At 47.6% G+C, this 14,429-nt stretch overlaps 1 protein-coding gene across 4 annotated transcripts; it reads left to right on the top strand.

Annotated features, from left to right (window-relative positions):
* The first annotated feature begins 39 nt into the window (after positions 1-39).
* On the top strand, positions 40-12,819 carry PSMD4 (proteasome 26S subunit ubiquitin receptor, non-ATPase 4). Of its 4 annotated transcripts, none has more exons than XM_003817268.5 (10): positions 40-174; positions 7,525-7,665; positions 9,278-9,392; positions 10,191-10,277; positions 10,525-10,593; positions 10,753-10,968; positions 11,363-11,471; positions 11,667-11,798; positions 11,879-11,946; positions 12,532-12,819. In XM_003817268.5, the coding sequence occupies exons 1-10, from the start codon at positions 149-151 to the stop codon at positions 12,700-12,702; spliced, it is 1,134 nt and encodes a 377-aa protein (XP_003817316.1). In that variant the 5' UTR covers positions 40-148; the 3' UTR covers positions 12,703-12,819. The 4 variants fall into 4 exon arrangements, with proteins under 4 accessions (XP_003817316.1, XP_008968666.1, XP_054957414.1 ...); XM_008970418.3 differs by having other exon boundaries at positions 11,363-11,480; XM_055101439.1 differs by lacking the exon at positions 7,525-7,665 and having other exon boundaries at positions 42-174.
* The last annotated feature ends 1,610 nt before the right edge of the window (positions 12,820-14,429 follow it).

Genomic DNA, 14,429 nt, shown 5'->3' with positions numbered 1-14,429 from the left:
CTACAACTCCCAGAACGCAACGTGGGGGACGGAGGCGGAAGCAGCTGGCCAAGCCGAGGTCTGTGATTGGTGAAGAGCGACGGGCCAATTGGAGGAGTTGTTGTTAGGCCGTCCCGGAGAACCGGTCGGGAGGGAGGAAGGTGGCAAGATGGTGTTGGAAAGCACTATGGTGTGGTGAGGAGCTACTTCGGGGCAGGAGGGGCAGAGCTGGGTTTCGGGCGCGTGTAGCGCCAAGGCAGGGAGGGCCTGGGGTGGGGGCCGGGGGCTCATGGGCGAGAGGCGGCCCTGGCCCCGGAGGTAAGGAGCCCGCTGGACTCCCTGAGTCATCCCGGGGCCCTGGAGTGGCGGATAGTCCCGGGTTACCACTGTTACCCCCAGGGGGACGGTCATTGACTGGTCATTCCTGCTTCCTTTCTCTGTTCTAGCGCCGTCTTCTCTAGAGCAGCCCGGGTCTGTCTTTAGCTACAGTTCTGCTTTTCGGACTCATCGTAATAGTTTTCTGCCCTCCTTTCTTTGCAAAATAACGTCTATTAGGAAAATAGATTATTAATCCCTTCCTCTCCCCATTCCCTCGTCTCCTAACTTCATTACCTTTCCCTGTATCATCTTCAAAGGTACCATTTACAGATTGCTTTTTATGTATCAGTCATTTTGTTTATCTCACTTATACCTCACAACCACACCTTAAGGTAAATTATCTCTCCATTTTACGGTTCAGGATACCGAGTCTCAGCGATTTTAAGTGATTTGTCCAAAATCATACAGCTAGTTAAGTGGTGGAGTCAAGATTTAAACCCACGGCTGTCTGACACAAAGGCTTTATCCGGTGAGGTAGCTCTCTTTGTCAGTTTCAGGCTTGGGCTGAGTACCTATTACGAGTCACATTAGAAAAGGAGGACATAAATTTTTGCAGGGTTTCAAGAGTTCCTTCTAAGTGTAATCACTGAATGTAATACAGAATAGTTGACGAACACAAATCACCAATTGGGTGAAACAGGCACCTATGAGATTTCTTCTTTTTATTTTCTCGGGGGAGCATAGCGTTGCCAGATAACATACAGGATGCCCAGTGAAATTTGAGTTTCAGATGAACGATGAATAATTTTTTTTTGAGACGGTCTTGCTCTCTCTCCCGGACTGGAGTGCAGTGGCCCAGTCTGGCTCACTGCAGCCTCCGCCTCCCTGGTTCAAGTGATTCCCAGTGATTGAACTAATTTACACTTGCACCAACGATATAACAGTGTTCTCTTTTCTCGCAACCTTGCCAGCATCTGTTATTTTTTTATTTTTTAGTAATAGCCATTCTGACTGGTGTTAGGTGGTATCTCATTGTGGTTTTGATTTATTTGCATTTCTCTAATGATCAGTGATATTGAGGTTTTTTTAATAGGCTTGTTGGCTGTATGTATATCGTCTTTTGAAAAGTGTCTGGCTGGGGCGGTGGCTCAGGCCTGTAATCCCAGCACTTTGGAAGGCTGAAGTGGGTGTATCACCTGAGGTCAGGAGTTACTGACCAGCCTGGCCAACATGGTGAAACCCCATCTCTACTAAAAATACAAAAATTAGCCAGGCGTGGTGGTGGACGCCTGTAGTCCCAGCTACTCCAGAGGCTGAGGTGGGAGAATCGTTTGAACCCGGGAGGTGGAGGTTGCAGTGAGCCGAGATGGCGCCACTGCACTAGCTAGCCTGGGCGACAGAGTGAGACTCCCTCTCAAAATAAAAATAAAAATAAAAATAAAAATAAAAAATAAATAAATAAATAAATAAAAATAAAGTGTCTGATGTCTGTTCATGTCCTTTGCCCACTTTTTTTTTTTTTTTTTTTCTCTTTGAGAAGGAGTTTTGCTCTTGTTGCCCAGGTTGGAGTACAGTGGCGCCATCTCAGCTCACTGCAACCTCCGCCTCCCTGGTTCAAGTGATTCTCCTGCCTCAGCCTCCTGAGTAACTGGGATTACAGGTGCCCGCCACCACGCCCAGCTTTTTTGTATTTTTGGTAGAGACGGGGTTTCATCATGTTGGCCAGGCTAGTCTCAAACTGCTGAGCTCAGGTGATCCACCCGCCTCAGCCTCCCAAAGTGCAGGGATTACAGGCGTTGAGCCACTGTGCCCAGCTCCTTTGCCCACTTTTTTTTTTTTCGCTCTTATTGCCCAGGCTGGAGTGCAATGGCACAATCTCAGCTCCCCGCAACCTTCGGCTCACCGCAACCTCCGCCTCCCGTGTTCAAGCGATTCTCCTGCCTCAGCCTCCTTAGTAGCTGGGATTACAGGCATGCGCCACCACGCCCAGCTAATTTTGTGTTTTTAGTAGAGACCGGGTTTCTCCATGTTGGTCAGGCTGGTCTCGAACTCCCACCCTCAGGTGATCCGCCCGCCTCAGCCTCCCAAAGTGCTGGCATTATAGGCGTGAGCCACTGTGCCCGGCCCGTCTTCCAGGATTTTTATAGTTTTGGGTTTTACATTGTCTTTAATCCATCTTCAGTTAATTTTTGTGTATGGTATAAGAAAGGAGTCCAGCTTCAATCTTCTGCATATGGCTAGCCAGTATCCCCAGTTATTGAATAGGGACTCTTTTTCCTCACTGCTTGTTTTGTCAGCTTTGTCAAAGAGTAGATGGTCATAGGTGTGCGGCTTTATTTCTAGACTCTCTATTCTGTCCCATTGGTCTCTGTGCCTGTTTTTGTACCAGTGCCATGCGGTTTTGGTTATTGTAGCCCTAAGTAATAGTTTGAAGTTGGGTAAAGTTGCCTCCAGCTTTGTTCTTTTAGCTTAGGATTGCCTTGGCTTTTCTGGCTCTTTGTTGGTTCCATATGAATTTTCAAATAGTTTTTTCTAGTTCTTTGAAGAATGTTTTTGGTAGTTTGATAGGAGTAGCATTGAATCTGTAAATTGCTTTGGGAAGAATGGCCAATTTTAATTAATTAATTTATTTATTTATGAGACAGAGTCTTGCTCTGTCTCCCAGGCTGGAGTGCAGTGGTGTGATCTCGGCTCATTGCAACCTCTGCCTCTCAGGTTCAAGTGATTATTGTGCCTCAGCCTTCTGAGTAGCTGGGATTCCAGGCAGCCGCCACCATACCTGGCTTTTTTTTTTTTTTTTTTTTTTTTTTTGTATTTTTAGTAAAGATGGGGTTTGGCCATGTGGCCAGGCTGGTCTTGAACTCCTGGCCTCAAGTGATCTGCCCACCTCAGCCTCCCAAAGTGCTGGAATTACAGGTGTGAGCCACCATGCTCGGCAGTATGGCCATTTTAATGATATTGATTCTTCCTATTCATGAGCATGAGATGTTTTTCCACTTGTTTATATCTTCTTTGATTTATTTGAGCAGTATTTTGTAATTCTCATTGTAGAGCTCTTTCATCTCCCTGGTTAGTTGTATTCCTAGGTTTGTTTGTTTATTTGTTTGTTTTTTTGAGATGGAGTCTCGCTTTTGTTGCCCAGGCTGGAGTGCAGTGGCGCCATCTCGGCTCACTGCAACCTCCACCTCCCGGGTTCAAATGATTCTCCTGTCTCAGCCTCCCGAGTAGCTGGGATTACAGGTGCGTGCCACCATGCCCGGGTAATTTTTTTCTGTATTTTTAGTAGAGATGAGGTTTCATCAAATTGGTCAGGCTGGTCTCGAACACTTGACCTCAGGTGATCCGCCAGCCTCAGCCTCCCAAAGTGCTGAGATTACAGGCATGAGCCACAACACCCAGCCAAGGTATTTTATTCTTTTTGTGGCAGTATGCACATAGTTCTTGGCCCCATGTAGTGCATCATGGGGAACCTGCTGTTGATGTGACTGCCTTGCACATGTGCCATTGTATTACCCTTTTCGAGTGTTTTTTTTTTTTTTCTTTTTTTTTGGGAGACAGGGTCTCATTCTGTCACCCAGGCTGGAGTGCAGTAGTGTGATCTTGGCTCACTGCAGCCTCGACCTCCGGGGCTCAAGTGATCCTCCTGCCTCAGCCTCCTGAATAGCTGGGACTACAGGCACTTACCACCATGCCCAACTATTTTTTGTATTTTTTGTAGAGATGGGGTTTTGTCATATTGATTAGGCTGGTCTCGAACTCTTGGGCTCAAGAGAGCCTCCCTCCTTGGACTCCCTAAGTGCTGGGATTACAGGCATGAACCATCACACCCAGCCTGTATTCTCTTTTAAAATAAAGGTTTTGGCGGTAATCCCAGCTACTTAGGAGGCTGAGGCAGGAGAAGGGGTTAAGCCCAGGAGTTTGAGGTTACAGTGAGCTATGATTTCACCACTGGCCTCCAGCCTGGGTGACAGAGCAAGATCCTGTCTCAAAAAAATATGTGAAATGGCCAGGTGCGGTGGCTTACACCTGTAATCCCAGCACTTTGAGAGGTTGAGGTGGGCGGATCATCAGAGGTCAGGAGCTCAAGACCAACCTGGCCAACATGGTGAAACCCCGTCTCTACTAAAAATACAAAAATTAGCCGGCATGGTGGTGCACGCCTGTGGTCCCAGCTACCCGGGAAGCTGAAGTGGGAAGATCTATTGAGCCTGGGAGGTTGAGGCTACAGTGAGCTGTGACTGCGCTTGAACCTGTGCCTGCGCTTGAACCTGTGCCTGAATACTACCCTAGACAGGTTGAGTATTCCCTATCTGAAATGGCTAGGACCATAAGTGTTTCAGATTTTGGATTTTTGTCAGATTTTAGAATATGTACATTATACTTAACCAGCGGAGTATCCCTAATCTGGAAGTCTGAAGTGTTCCAGTGATAATTTCCTTTGAACATCATGTCAGCACTCAAAAACTTTCTGATTTGGGGCATTTCGGATCTCAAGAGTTTCTGATTAAGTGTACTCAACCTATATATTCCCTTTTCTATTAATACTTGTTTTCCAGTAACTTCTTAATTACCTCTCTTTACCATTTTTGGTTTATTGCCAAACAAAGCATACTAAAGAAAAAAAATTGCCCCAGGCTCACATTTTGCTTGCCAATAGAAATGAGATGTCTTGGCTAGGTGCCGTGGCTCACACCTGTAATCCCAGCACTTTGAGAGGCCAAGGCAGGAGGACTACATGAGTCTTGGAGTTTGTGACTAGCCTGGGCAACAAAGTGAGACTCCATCTCTATAAAATAAAAAATAAATAAAAAATGTGGTTTTTTTTGGTAGATACTGGGTCTTCCTGTGTTGCCCAGGCTGTTCTCCAACTCCTGGGCTCAAGCGATTCTCCCTTCTCAGCCTCCCAAAGTGCTGGGATTACAGACGTGAGCCACCAAGCCCAGCCTAAAAAATAGATAAAATTCTAAAAAGAAGAAATGAGGGCCAAGTGTGGTGGCTCATGCCTGTAATCCCAGCACTTTGGTAGATTGAGGTGGGTGGATCACCTGAGGTTGGGAGTTTGAGACCAACCTGACCAACATGGAGGAACCCCGTCTCTACTAAAAATACAAAATTAGCCGGGTATGGTGGTTGCATGCCTGTTATCCCAGCTACTTAGGAGGCTGAGGGAGGAGAATTGCTTGAACCTGGGAGGCGGAGGTTGCGGTGAGCCGAGATCGAGCCATTGCACTCCAGCCTGGGCAACAAGAGCGAAACTCTGTCTCAAAAAAAAAAAAAAGAAAGAAAGAAAGAAATGAGGTATCTCATCTAAGGCACTGCTTCCGTCCATTAGCACAGGTAGAACCTTAACTATTAGAGCTCTCAGGGACCTCAGAGGTCATCAAGAATTGATCCTTACAGGAGCTTATATAACTGCATCACTTACCTGCCTTCTTCTGGTCTTTGGGAAACTCGAGATTATATTTCACATTAGCTGGATACTTTTAGATCATGAAAAGTTGCAGGGATCTAAGAGGTGAGACTTCAGATCCACAAAACCTCATTTTTACCGTTCAGTTCAGCTGTCAAAGCTGTTAAGCATTTAATGAGATGATTGCATTGTACTTTTCTGCACTCAGTGCTGCCAAGTGTGTGTTATTTTATAGACCTCTTTTTTTGAGGCAGTGGCACGATCTCGGCTCAATGCAGCCTCCACCTCTCAGGTTCAGGTGATTCTCCTGCCTCAGCCACCCGAGTAGCTGGGATTACAGGTGCCTGCCACCACGCCCGGCTAACTTTTATATTTTTTAGTAGAGACAGGGTTTCACCATGTTTGCCAGGCTGGTCTCAAACTCCTGAGCTCAAGAGATCTGCCCACCTCGGCCCCCCAAAGTGCTGAGATTACAGTTGTGAGCCACCATGCCTGGCCCTATTTTATAGATTTTTTTTTTTTTTTTTTTGATGGAGTCTCACTCTGTCACCCAGGCTGGAGTGCAGTGGCGTGATCTTGACTCACTGCAACCTCGGCCTCCCGGGTTCAAGCAATTCTCCTGCCTCAGCCTCCTGAGTAGCTAGGACTACAAGTGTGCGCCACCATGCCTGGCTAATTATTGTATTTTTAGTAGAGACGGGGTTTCACAATGTTAGCCAACACTGGTCTCTAACTCCTGACTTCAGGTGATACACCCGCCTCTACCTCCCAAAGTGCTGGGATGCACTTGGGAGGCATAAGTCACTGTGCCCAGCCTATTTTATAGATTTTTTTTTCTTTTTCTTTTTCTTTTTTTGAGACGAAGTTTTGCTCTTGTTGCCCAGGCTGGAGTACAATGGCGTGATCACCGCAACCTCCGTCTCCTGGGTTCAGGCGATTCTCCTGCCTCAGCCTCCTGAGTAGCTGGGATTACAGGCATGTGCCACCACGCCCAGCTAATTTTCTACTTTTAGTAGAGACAGGGTTTCTCCATGTTGGTCAGGCTGGTCTTGAACTCCTGACCTCAGGTGATCCACCTGCCTCGGCCTCCCAAAGTGCTGGGATTACAGACATGAGCCACCACGCCCAGCTATAGATATTTTTAAGTTACCTTCTTCATTTCCTATATTTGGATTACTGCCATTTAATGGCAGACTTAGAGTATTTATCCATGACAAAGCTTAGTAGCACTTAAGTGCAGCTTGTAAGAAGTTGCTGTGGTTCATCAGTAGATCACCACCTTTGGTGCTCATCAGAATCATTTTGTAAGGATTTAAAAATTTTTTCGGCTGGGCACCAGGTGGCTCACACCTGTTATCCCAGCACTTGGGGAGGTGGAGGCAGGAGGATCTCTTGAGCTCAGAAGTTCAAGACCAGCTTGGGCAACATAGCTAGATCCCTGTCTCTACAAAAAAAATTTAAAAGGTAGCTGCGTGGTGGCTCACACCTATAGTCCCAGCTACTTGGGAGGCTGAGGTGAGAGGATCACTTGAGCCCAGGAGGTGGAAGCTGCAGTGAGCCATTAGTGCACCACTCTACTCCAGCCTGAGTGACAGAGCAAGACCCTATCTCAAAAAAAAAAAAAAAAAAATTCCTCGTTGGTTATTCTGAGTCAATAAATGTGGGCTAAGGCTTGATCATCTGTATATTTAAAAAAGAAAAAAAGCTACAGGTGACGCTATGAAGACTGCTGCTATAGGGGGCCTCTGGAACTGGAGAGAAGGTTTTGGAAAACTTCCACATTTCTTCTCTCTTGTCCTTCAACCCTAATCTGACAGTGTGGACAACAGTGAGTATATGCGGAATGGAGACTTCTTGCCCACCAGGCTGCAGGCCCAGCAGGATGCTGTCAACATAGTTTGTCATTCAAAGACCCGCAGCAACCCTGAGAACAACGTGGGCCTTATCACACTGGCTAAGTATGGGGGACAGAGGAGGAGGGGACTCAGTAGGTGGGTGGTTGTTACATGCTACTCTTCTTTAGATTCCATGAAGCTGCTTTTGCCCATCACCTTCCTAGACTGCCTTCTGCACTATTTAGTGTAAATGTCAATAGCAACTTGTTTTTTGTATTAACCTGAATTTAATGTAGTACGGAAGCTAAATCTCCTGGGGTGAAATTTCTGTTTCTTTTTATTGTTTGTTGGGCAGGGCTAGGGTAGGGGGTGAAATTTCATAATATATTTTAAAGTCAGTGAAAAGTGATTTTGGGCTGGGCACAGTGGCTCATGTCTGTAATCCCAAGAGTTTGATACCAGCCTGGGCAACAGCACAAAACCCTGTCTCTACTAAAAATACAAAAATTAGCCAGGCATGGTGGTGGCTACCTGTAATACCAGCTACTCAGGAGGCTGAGGCAGGAGAATCGCTTGAACCCGGGAGGCGGAGGTTGCAGTGAGCCAAGATCACACCACTGCACACCAGCTTGGGCGACAGAATGAGACTCCATTTCAAAAAAAAAGAAAAAAGTAATTTTTGGATCAGAGCCCCTGGGCATATATCACTCATCCTTTTACCCTGAAAGTGTTTTGTTTTAGGAACTGATAATTCTTAAATGAGTGGCCTCCCACTCCAGTGTACATACTGTTAGCTGGGAGAATGGGTCTGGAGGTGGAGAAGACAGGAGAGATACAAATTAGCATCGTTATTTTGGTGGATTCTCAGGGCCCTGTGAGCCTTTAAAAGGAGTTAGGGGAAAACATTTGGAAGTAGAGGGCAGCTTTCTTACAAAGCCAGCCACTTAATTATTTCTGTGCTTGGTTTCCATTAAATACTAGATGTTTGATTGAGAAGAATAGAGGCCAAGCACAGTGGCTCACGCCTGTAATCCCTGCATTCTGGGAGGCCAAGGCAGACGGATCACTTGAGGTCAGGATTTCGAGACCAGCCTGACCAACATGGCAAAACCCCGTCTCTACTAAAAATACAAAAATTACCCGGGCGTGGTGGTGTAGATCTGTAATCCCAGCTATTCAGGAGGCTGATGCACGAGAATTACTTGAACCCGGGAGGCGGAGGTTGCAGTGAGCTGAGATTCGCCACTGCACGCCAGCCTGGGTGACAGAGCGAGACTCTGTCTCAAAAAATAAAAAAGAAGAATAGAGATTACAATTAGAATGGAAATAATGGTTATTATCCAGGTCTTTAAAGAAAAGTCAGACACAGGCCAGGTGCGGTGGCTCACGCCTGTAATCCCAGCACTTTGGAAGGCCAAGGTGGGCGGATTACGAGATCAGGAGATCGAGACCATCCTGGCTAACACAGTGAAACCCCGTCTCTACTAAAAAAAATACAAAAAATTAGCCAGGCGTGGTAGTAGGTGCCCGTAGTCCCAGCTACTTGGGAGTCTGAGGCAGGAGAATGGCGTGAACCCGGGAGGCGGAGCTTGCAGTGACCCGAGATCACGCCACGCACTCCAGCCTGGGTGACAGAGCGAGACTCCGTCTAAAAAATAAATAAATAAAAGTTAGACACAGTTTAGAGGTACTTGTGCTGACCTGAATTCACTGAAATGCTTTTCCTACATCCCAGTGACTGTGAAGTGCTGACTACACTCACCCCAGACACTGGCCGTATCCTGTCCAAGCTACATACTGTCCAACCCAAGGGCAAGATCACCTTCTGCACGGGCATCCGCGTGGCCCATGTGAGTCCTACTGGGTTCCCTGGACCTTTCCTCCCTGCTCTGAGGTCCTGCCTCCATCATACTCATTTCTCCCCTGGAATCCTGAGCTAGGACCAGAGCAAGAGAAAGCTAACTTGGAGTAGAAAGGATATGGGGGATGAATCCCAGGGTAGTTGAGGGTTGTGAAGGGAAAAATCCCTAGAATTAAGAATTAAGGCTGGGCGTGGTAGCTCATGCCTGTAATCCCATCACTTTGGGAGGCCAGGGGAGGAGGATTGCTGAAGGCTAGCAGTTCAAGACCAGCCTGGGCACATAGTGAGACCCTGTTTCTCTAAAAAAAAAAAAAAAAGGCCGGGCGCGGTGGCTCACACCTGTAATCCCAGCACTTTGGGAGGCTAAGACAGGCAGATCACCTGAGGTCACGAGTTCAAGACCAATCTGGCCAACGTGGTGAAACCCCATCTCTACTGAAAATATAAAAATTAGCCAGTACTAGGGAGGCTGAGGTAGGATAATCGCTGGAACCCGGGAGGTGGAGGTTGCAGTGAACTGAGATCACGCCACTGCACTCCAGACTGGGCGACAGAGCGAGACTCCATCTCAAAAAAAAAAAAAGAAAGAGAATTAACCTCCCTTCTTTATGCACAGAGAGTCATAGCAAAAAGGGAGGAGGTGGGGGTGTTAAATCTTGTGTGAACGTGATGGTAGATGGTGTACTTCAGGTACAAAGAAACTGTAAGAAAAAGGGAACCGAGTGACAGAGGAAAGAGCTGAGTGATTCCTCTGGTTAACTCTGAGAACTTCCTCTCCCTTTACAAGCTGGCTCTGAAGCACCGACAAGGCAAGAATCACAAGATGCGCATCATTGCCTTTGTGGGAAGCCCAGTGGAGGACAATGAGAAGGATGTGAGTCCAAGTGGCAGCTGGGGAATGTGGGGAGCCCATGTTTGGGACTGAGGTTCTTCCAGCCCTCAGGAGAACCTGGCAGAGGCATCAGGCTCATCACTTTGGGGAAAGGTGAATGTGGAGAATTCAGTGATTCTGTTGGAGGACCTTGGGGAGGTCAATAGATTTCTGTATGCTTTTATGTGGCGGGTCCTTTCCCCCCTCGAGTATGGAACAGATTTCTTGATTTTTCTTCCCTTCTTCCCAGCTGGTGAAACTGGCTAAACGCCTCAAGAAGGAGAAAGTAAATGTTGACATTATCAATTTTGGGGAAGAGGTGAGTAGGGACTGATTGGAGGGCATTGACTTAATTTGGTCATAAACAGAATGGTCCTTAACCCTGAGGAGTGCGGGTACTGTGGCAGAGTAGTGCAGAAATGGGAAAGAACAGGGAGCAAGGCCTGAAGAAGGGCGTCATGTGTTCTTTCCTCCCCAGGAGGTGAACACAGAAAAGCTGACAGCCTTTGTAAACACGTTGAATGGCAAAGATGGAACCGGTTCTCATCTGGTGACAGTGCCTCCTGGGCCCAGTTTGGCTGATGCTCTCATCAGTTCTCCGATTTTGGCTGGTGAAGGTGGTGCCATGCTGGGTCTTGGTGCCAGTGACTTTGAATTTGGAGTAGATCCCAGTGCTGATCCTGAGCTGGCCTTGGTGAGCAAATGTTGACCCCAGGTAGAGTCCAGAGGTCCCTCTTTGTTCTCTTCTGGCACACACATCACAGAGCTTCTATCAGGCTGGACAGTCCTAGACACTACCAATCACTTATTTTCCAAGACCTCCTTTTGCCGCCTCTTCCCTATAATTCTGTCTGATCTCTAGGGGCACCAGTGTCAGATGCTTTCTTGTTCACTTCTGATGAAAACCGAGGCTTCTCCCAAGTCCTTACTTTTTAATCCCGTACCACTGCTTATCCCTCCAGCTTCTTCTCTGTGTGATAAACCAGAAGCTGCCCCTTTATGTTCCTTTCCCACACCCCAACTGACTTTCCCAGCTCCCTGTAGGAGTGAGGGCAGGGGAGCCCTGATTATGCCCTGCCCTTCACCAGGCCCTTCGTGTATCTATGGAAGAGCAGCGGCAGCGGCAGGAGGAGGAGGCCCGGCGGGCAGCTGCAGCTTCTGCTGCTGAGGCCGGGATTGCTACTACTGGGACTGAAGGTGAAAGAGGTGGAATCCGAAGTCCTGGGACTGCGGGATGCTAAACATTGAAAGCTGGGTGTAGGCACTGCAGGGAGAGTGTGGAGGTCTGACAGGGTAGGAATATGTGGGAGGGCTGGGCTAGGAATGGCCTTGGAGGCTGGCCTCTGTGGATATGGCACCAATTCTACCCTGCTCCTCTTTTCCTTTTCCCAGACTCAGACGATGCCCTGCTGAAGATGACCATCAGCCAGCAAGAGTTTGGCCGCACTGGGCTTCCTGACCTAAGCAGTATGACTGAGGAAGAGCAGATTGCTTATGCCATGCAGATGTCCCTGCAGGGAGCAGGTGAGCCAGAGCCTGGGTGATGCCTAGGCAGAGGTTGGGGTGAGGAAGTGTAACTGAACAGACTGACCTCTCTTCCTCAGAGTTTGGCCAGGCGGAATCAGCAGACATTGATGCCAGCTCAGCTATGGACACATCCGAGCCAGCCAAGGTGAGACCCAACCCTGCCCCCATCAGTTTTAAAGTCCTTGAATTTAGATCCTCATCCCTCTGGGGCTGGGAGCATTTCTACCATAGCCAAGTCCTTTGAGGAGCAGAGGGAAACACATGGATATGCATTTCTTACGTGTAAACCTTGCTGAGGTAGCAATGCTAATGGTCAGAGTTGGAGAAATGTCCTCTTGTTCTGTAATTTTCCTTTCTTGCTGGTGGGAGCAGCCTGGGCAGTTCTCTAGGATGTCTTCCCAGGAGGGAAAAAAGAGGGTCTGGGAAAAAGAAAAAGGAGAACTGGGTGTCTTGAGAGCAGGAAACCTCAATGTGATGGCATCTGTTTTTCTCCTCAGAGCTCAATTAACAGAGTTCTCAGCAGGCCCCTCTATTTGGTTAGTAATAACTGCATTCATGCTGTATAAAGGATTTTGCTGACTTGTCCTTTCCTTACGTCGACCAGAGGTGCCCAGATCCCCACACAGTCAGAAGGCAGGGGGCCTCTGGCAGCGGCATGCTCCTGTCCTTAACACCTGCTTACTTCCTGCCGCTCCATACCCTCCCTTGAGCTCACACTGCCTGTTTGCAGGAGGAGGATGATTACGACGTGATGCAGGACCCCGAGTTCCTTCAGAGTGTCCTAGAGAACCTCCCAGGTGTGGATCCCAACAATGAAGCCATTCGAAATGCTATGGGCTCCCTGGCCTCCCAGGCCACCAAGGACGGCAAGAAGGACAAGAAGGAGGAAGACAAGAAGTGAGACTGGAGGGAAAGGGTAGCTGAGTCTGCTTAGGGGACTGCATGGGAAGCATGGAATATAGGGTTAGATGTGTGTTATCTGTAACCATTACAGCCTAAATAAAGCTTGGCAACTCTTTTTCCTTTTTTGCTTCAAATATTGATGGTTTTGAGTGTGAGAGAGGGGAGGAGCCCCTGGCCTGAAGGAGAGCCTTCCTTGTTGAGTTCTCCATGTCTCTGTTTCCACCTGTCTGGGCCTCCTAATGTGCTGGGATTACAGGCCCAGGAGCCGGGTTTCCATTTCTAATGAACGAAGACCTTATTTAAACCACCTTCTTGCCAATAACTTTTACTCTGCACTCACACAGCTGAACCCCAAGCATGGAATGGTACTCAACCTTTTCAGTTTTTTCATGTGGACTTCTGAGGTTCAGCAAGTTTAGGTTATTTGGCCAAGGATATTTAGCTAATGAAGAGGCAGAACCAGGATCAAAATCCAAACTTGTCTCAGACCTGTCTCGCCAGGAGTTGAATCACCACCAAACAGTAGTTTCCCATTGGTCAGCTGCCTTCAGTGACTCTGCTCAGCCCTGCAAGTCAGTTCCTTGTAGCAACTACTATACCTTCCTCTACTCCCCCATCACTCTCAACAGAAGCCTGACATCTTTACAGAGAGTCAAGGCCATGAGGCAGGAAGTTCTGGCTCCCTCCCTCCTGCCAGCACCTCCCTGCATCAGTTATGCTGTCTCCTGAGTCTCTGCTGTCCTAAACACCCTGCTGGCGTTTTCCTCTCAGTGTACACGCATAAAATCCACTCTACAAGTAACCTTACCTTGAGACTTTATATTATACTGTTTAAATATTATTTTACAAGGAACATCTATTCCCTTTATAATTTTTTTTAAAGTTTTTTTTTTTCAGCCAGGTGCGGTGGCTCACACCTGTAATCCCAGCACTTTGGGAGGCCGAGGTGGGCAGATCACAAGGTCAGGAGTTTGAGACCAGCCTGACCAATATGGTGAAACCCCGTCTCTACTAAAAATAGAAAAAAAATTAGCCGGGTGTGGTGGTGCATGCTTGTAATCCCAGCTACTCAGGAGGCTGAGGCAGGAGAATTGCTTGAACCCAGGAGGCGGAGGTTGCAGTGAGCTGAGATCATGCCACTGCATTCCAGCCTGGGCAACAGAGGGAGACTCAAAAAATAAAAAATTAAAAAAAAAAAAGATATATATTTTTATTTATTTTAAACAAAGTCTGTGCTCTGTCACCCAGGCTGGGGTGCAGTGGTGTGATCATAGCTCACTGTAGCCTCAACCTCCTAGCCTAAAGGATCCTCCTGCCTTAGCCTCCTGCATAGCTGGGACTAAGGCACACACTACCACGCCCAGCTAATTTTTTTTTTTTTTTTGGAGATGGAGTCTCTGTCGCACAGGCTGGAGTGCAGTGGCACTGTCTTGGCTCACTGCAACCTCTGCCTCCCAGGCTCAAGCAGTTCTCATGCCTCAAGCCTCGCAAGTAACTGGGACTATAGGTATGTACCACCATGCCTGGCTAATTTTTAATTTTTTTTATAGATATGCGGTCTATGTTTCCCAGGCTGGTCTTGAACTCCTGGGCTCAAGTGATCCTCCCACCTCGGCCTCCCAAAGTGCTGGGATTATAGGTGTGAGCCACCGTGCCTGGCCTATATAGTTTTAAAAGTTAGATTTGTAATAAAAATTGGTAGGGTCCTGCCCCACCCCTCTGCAC

The sequence above is a fragment of the Pan paniscus genome, chromosome 1 (assembly GCF_029289425.2).
Source record: "Pan paniscus chromosome 1, NHGRI_mPanPan1-v2.0_pri, whole genome shotgun sequence".
NCBI lineage: Eukaryota > Metazoa > Chordata > Mammalia > Primates > Hominidae > Pan > Pan paniscus.
This window is presented reverse-complemented; position numbering and strand designations above follow the sequence as displayed.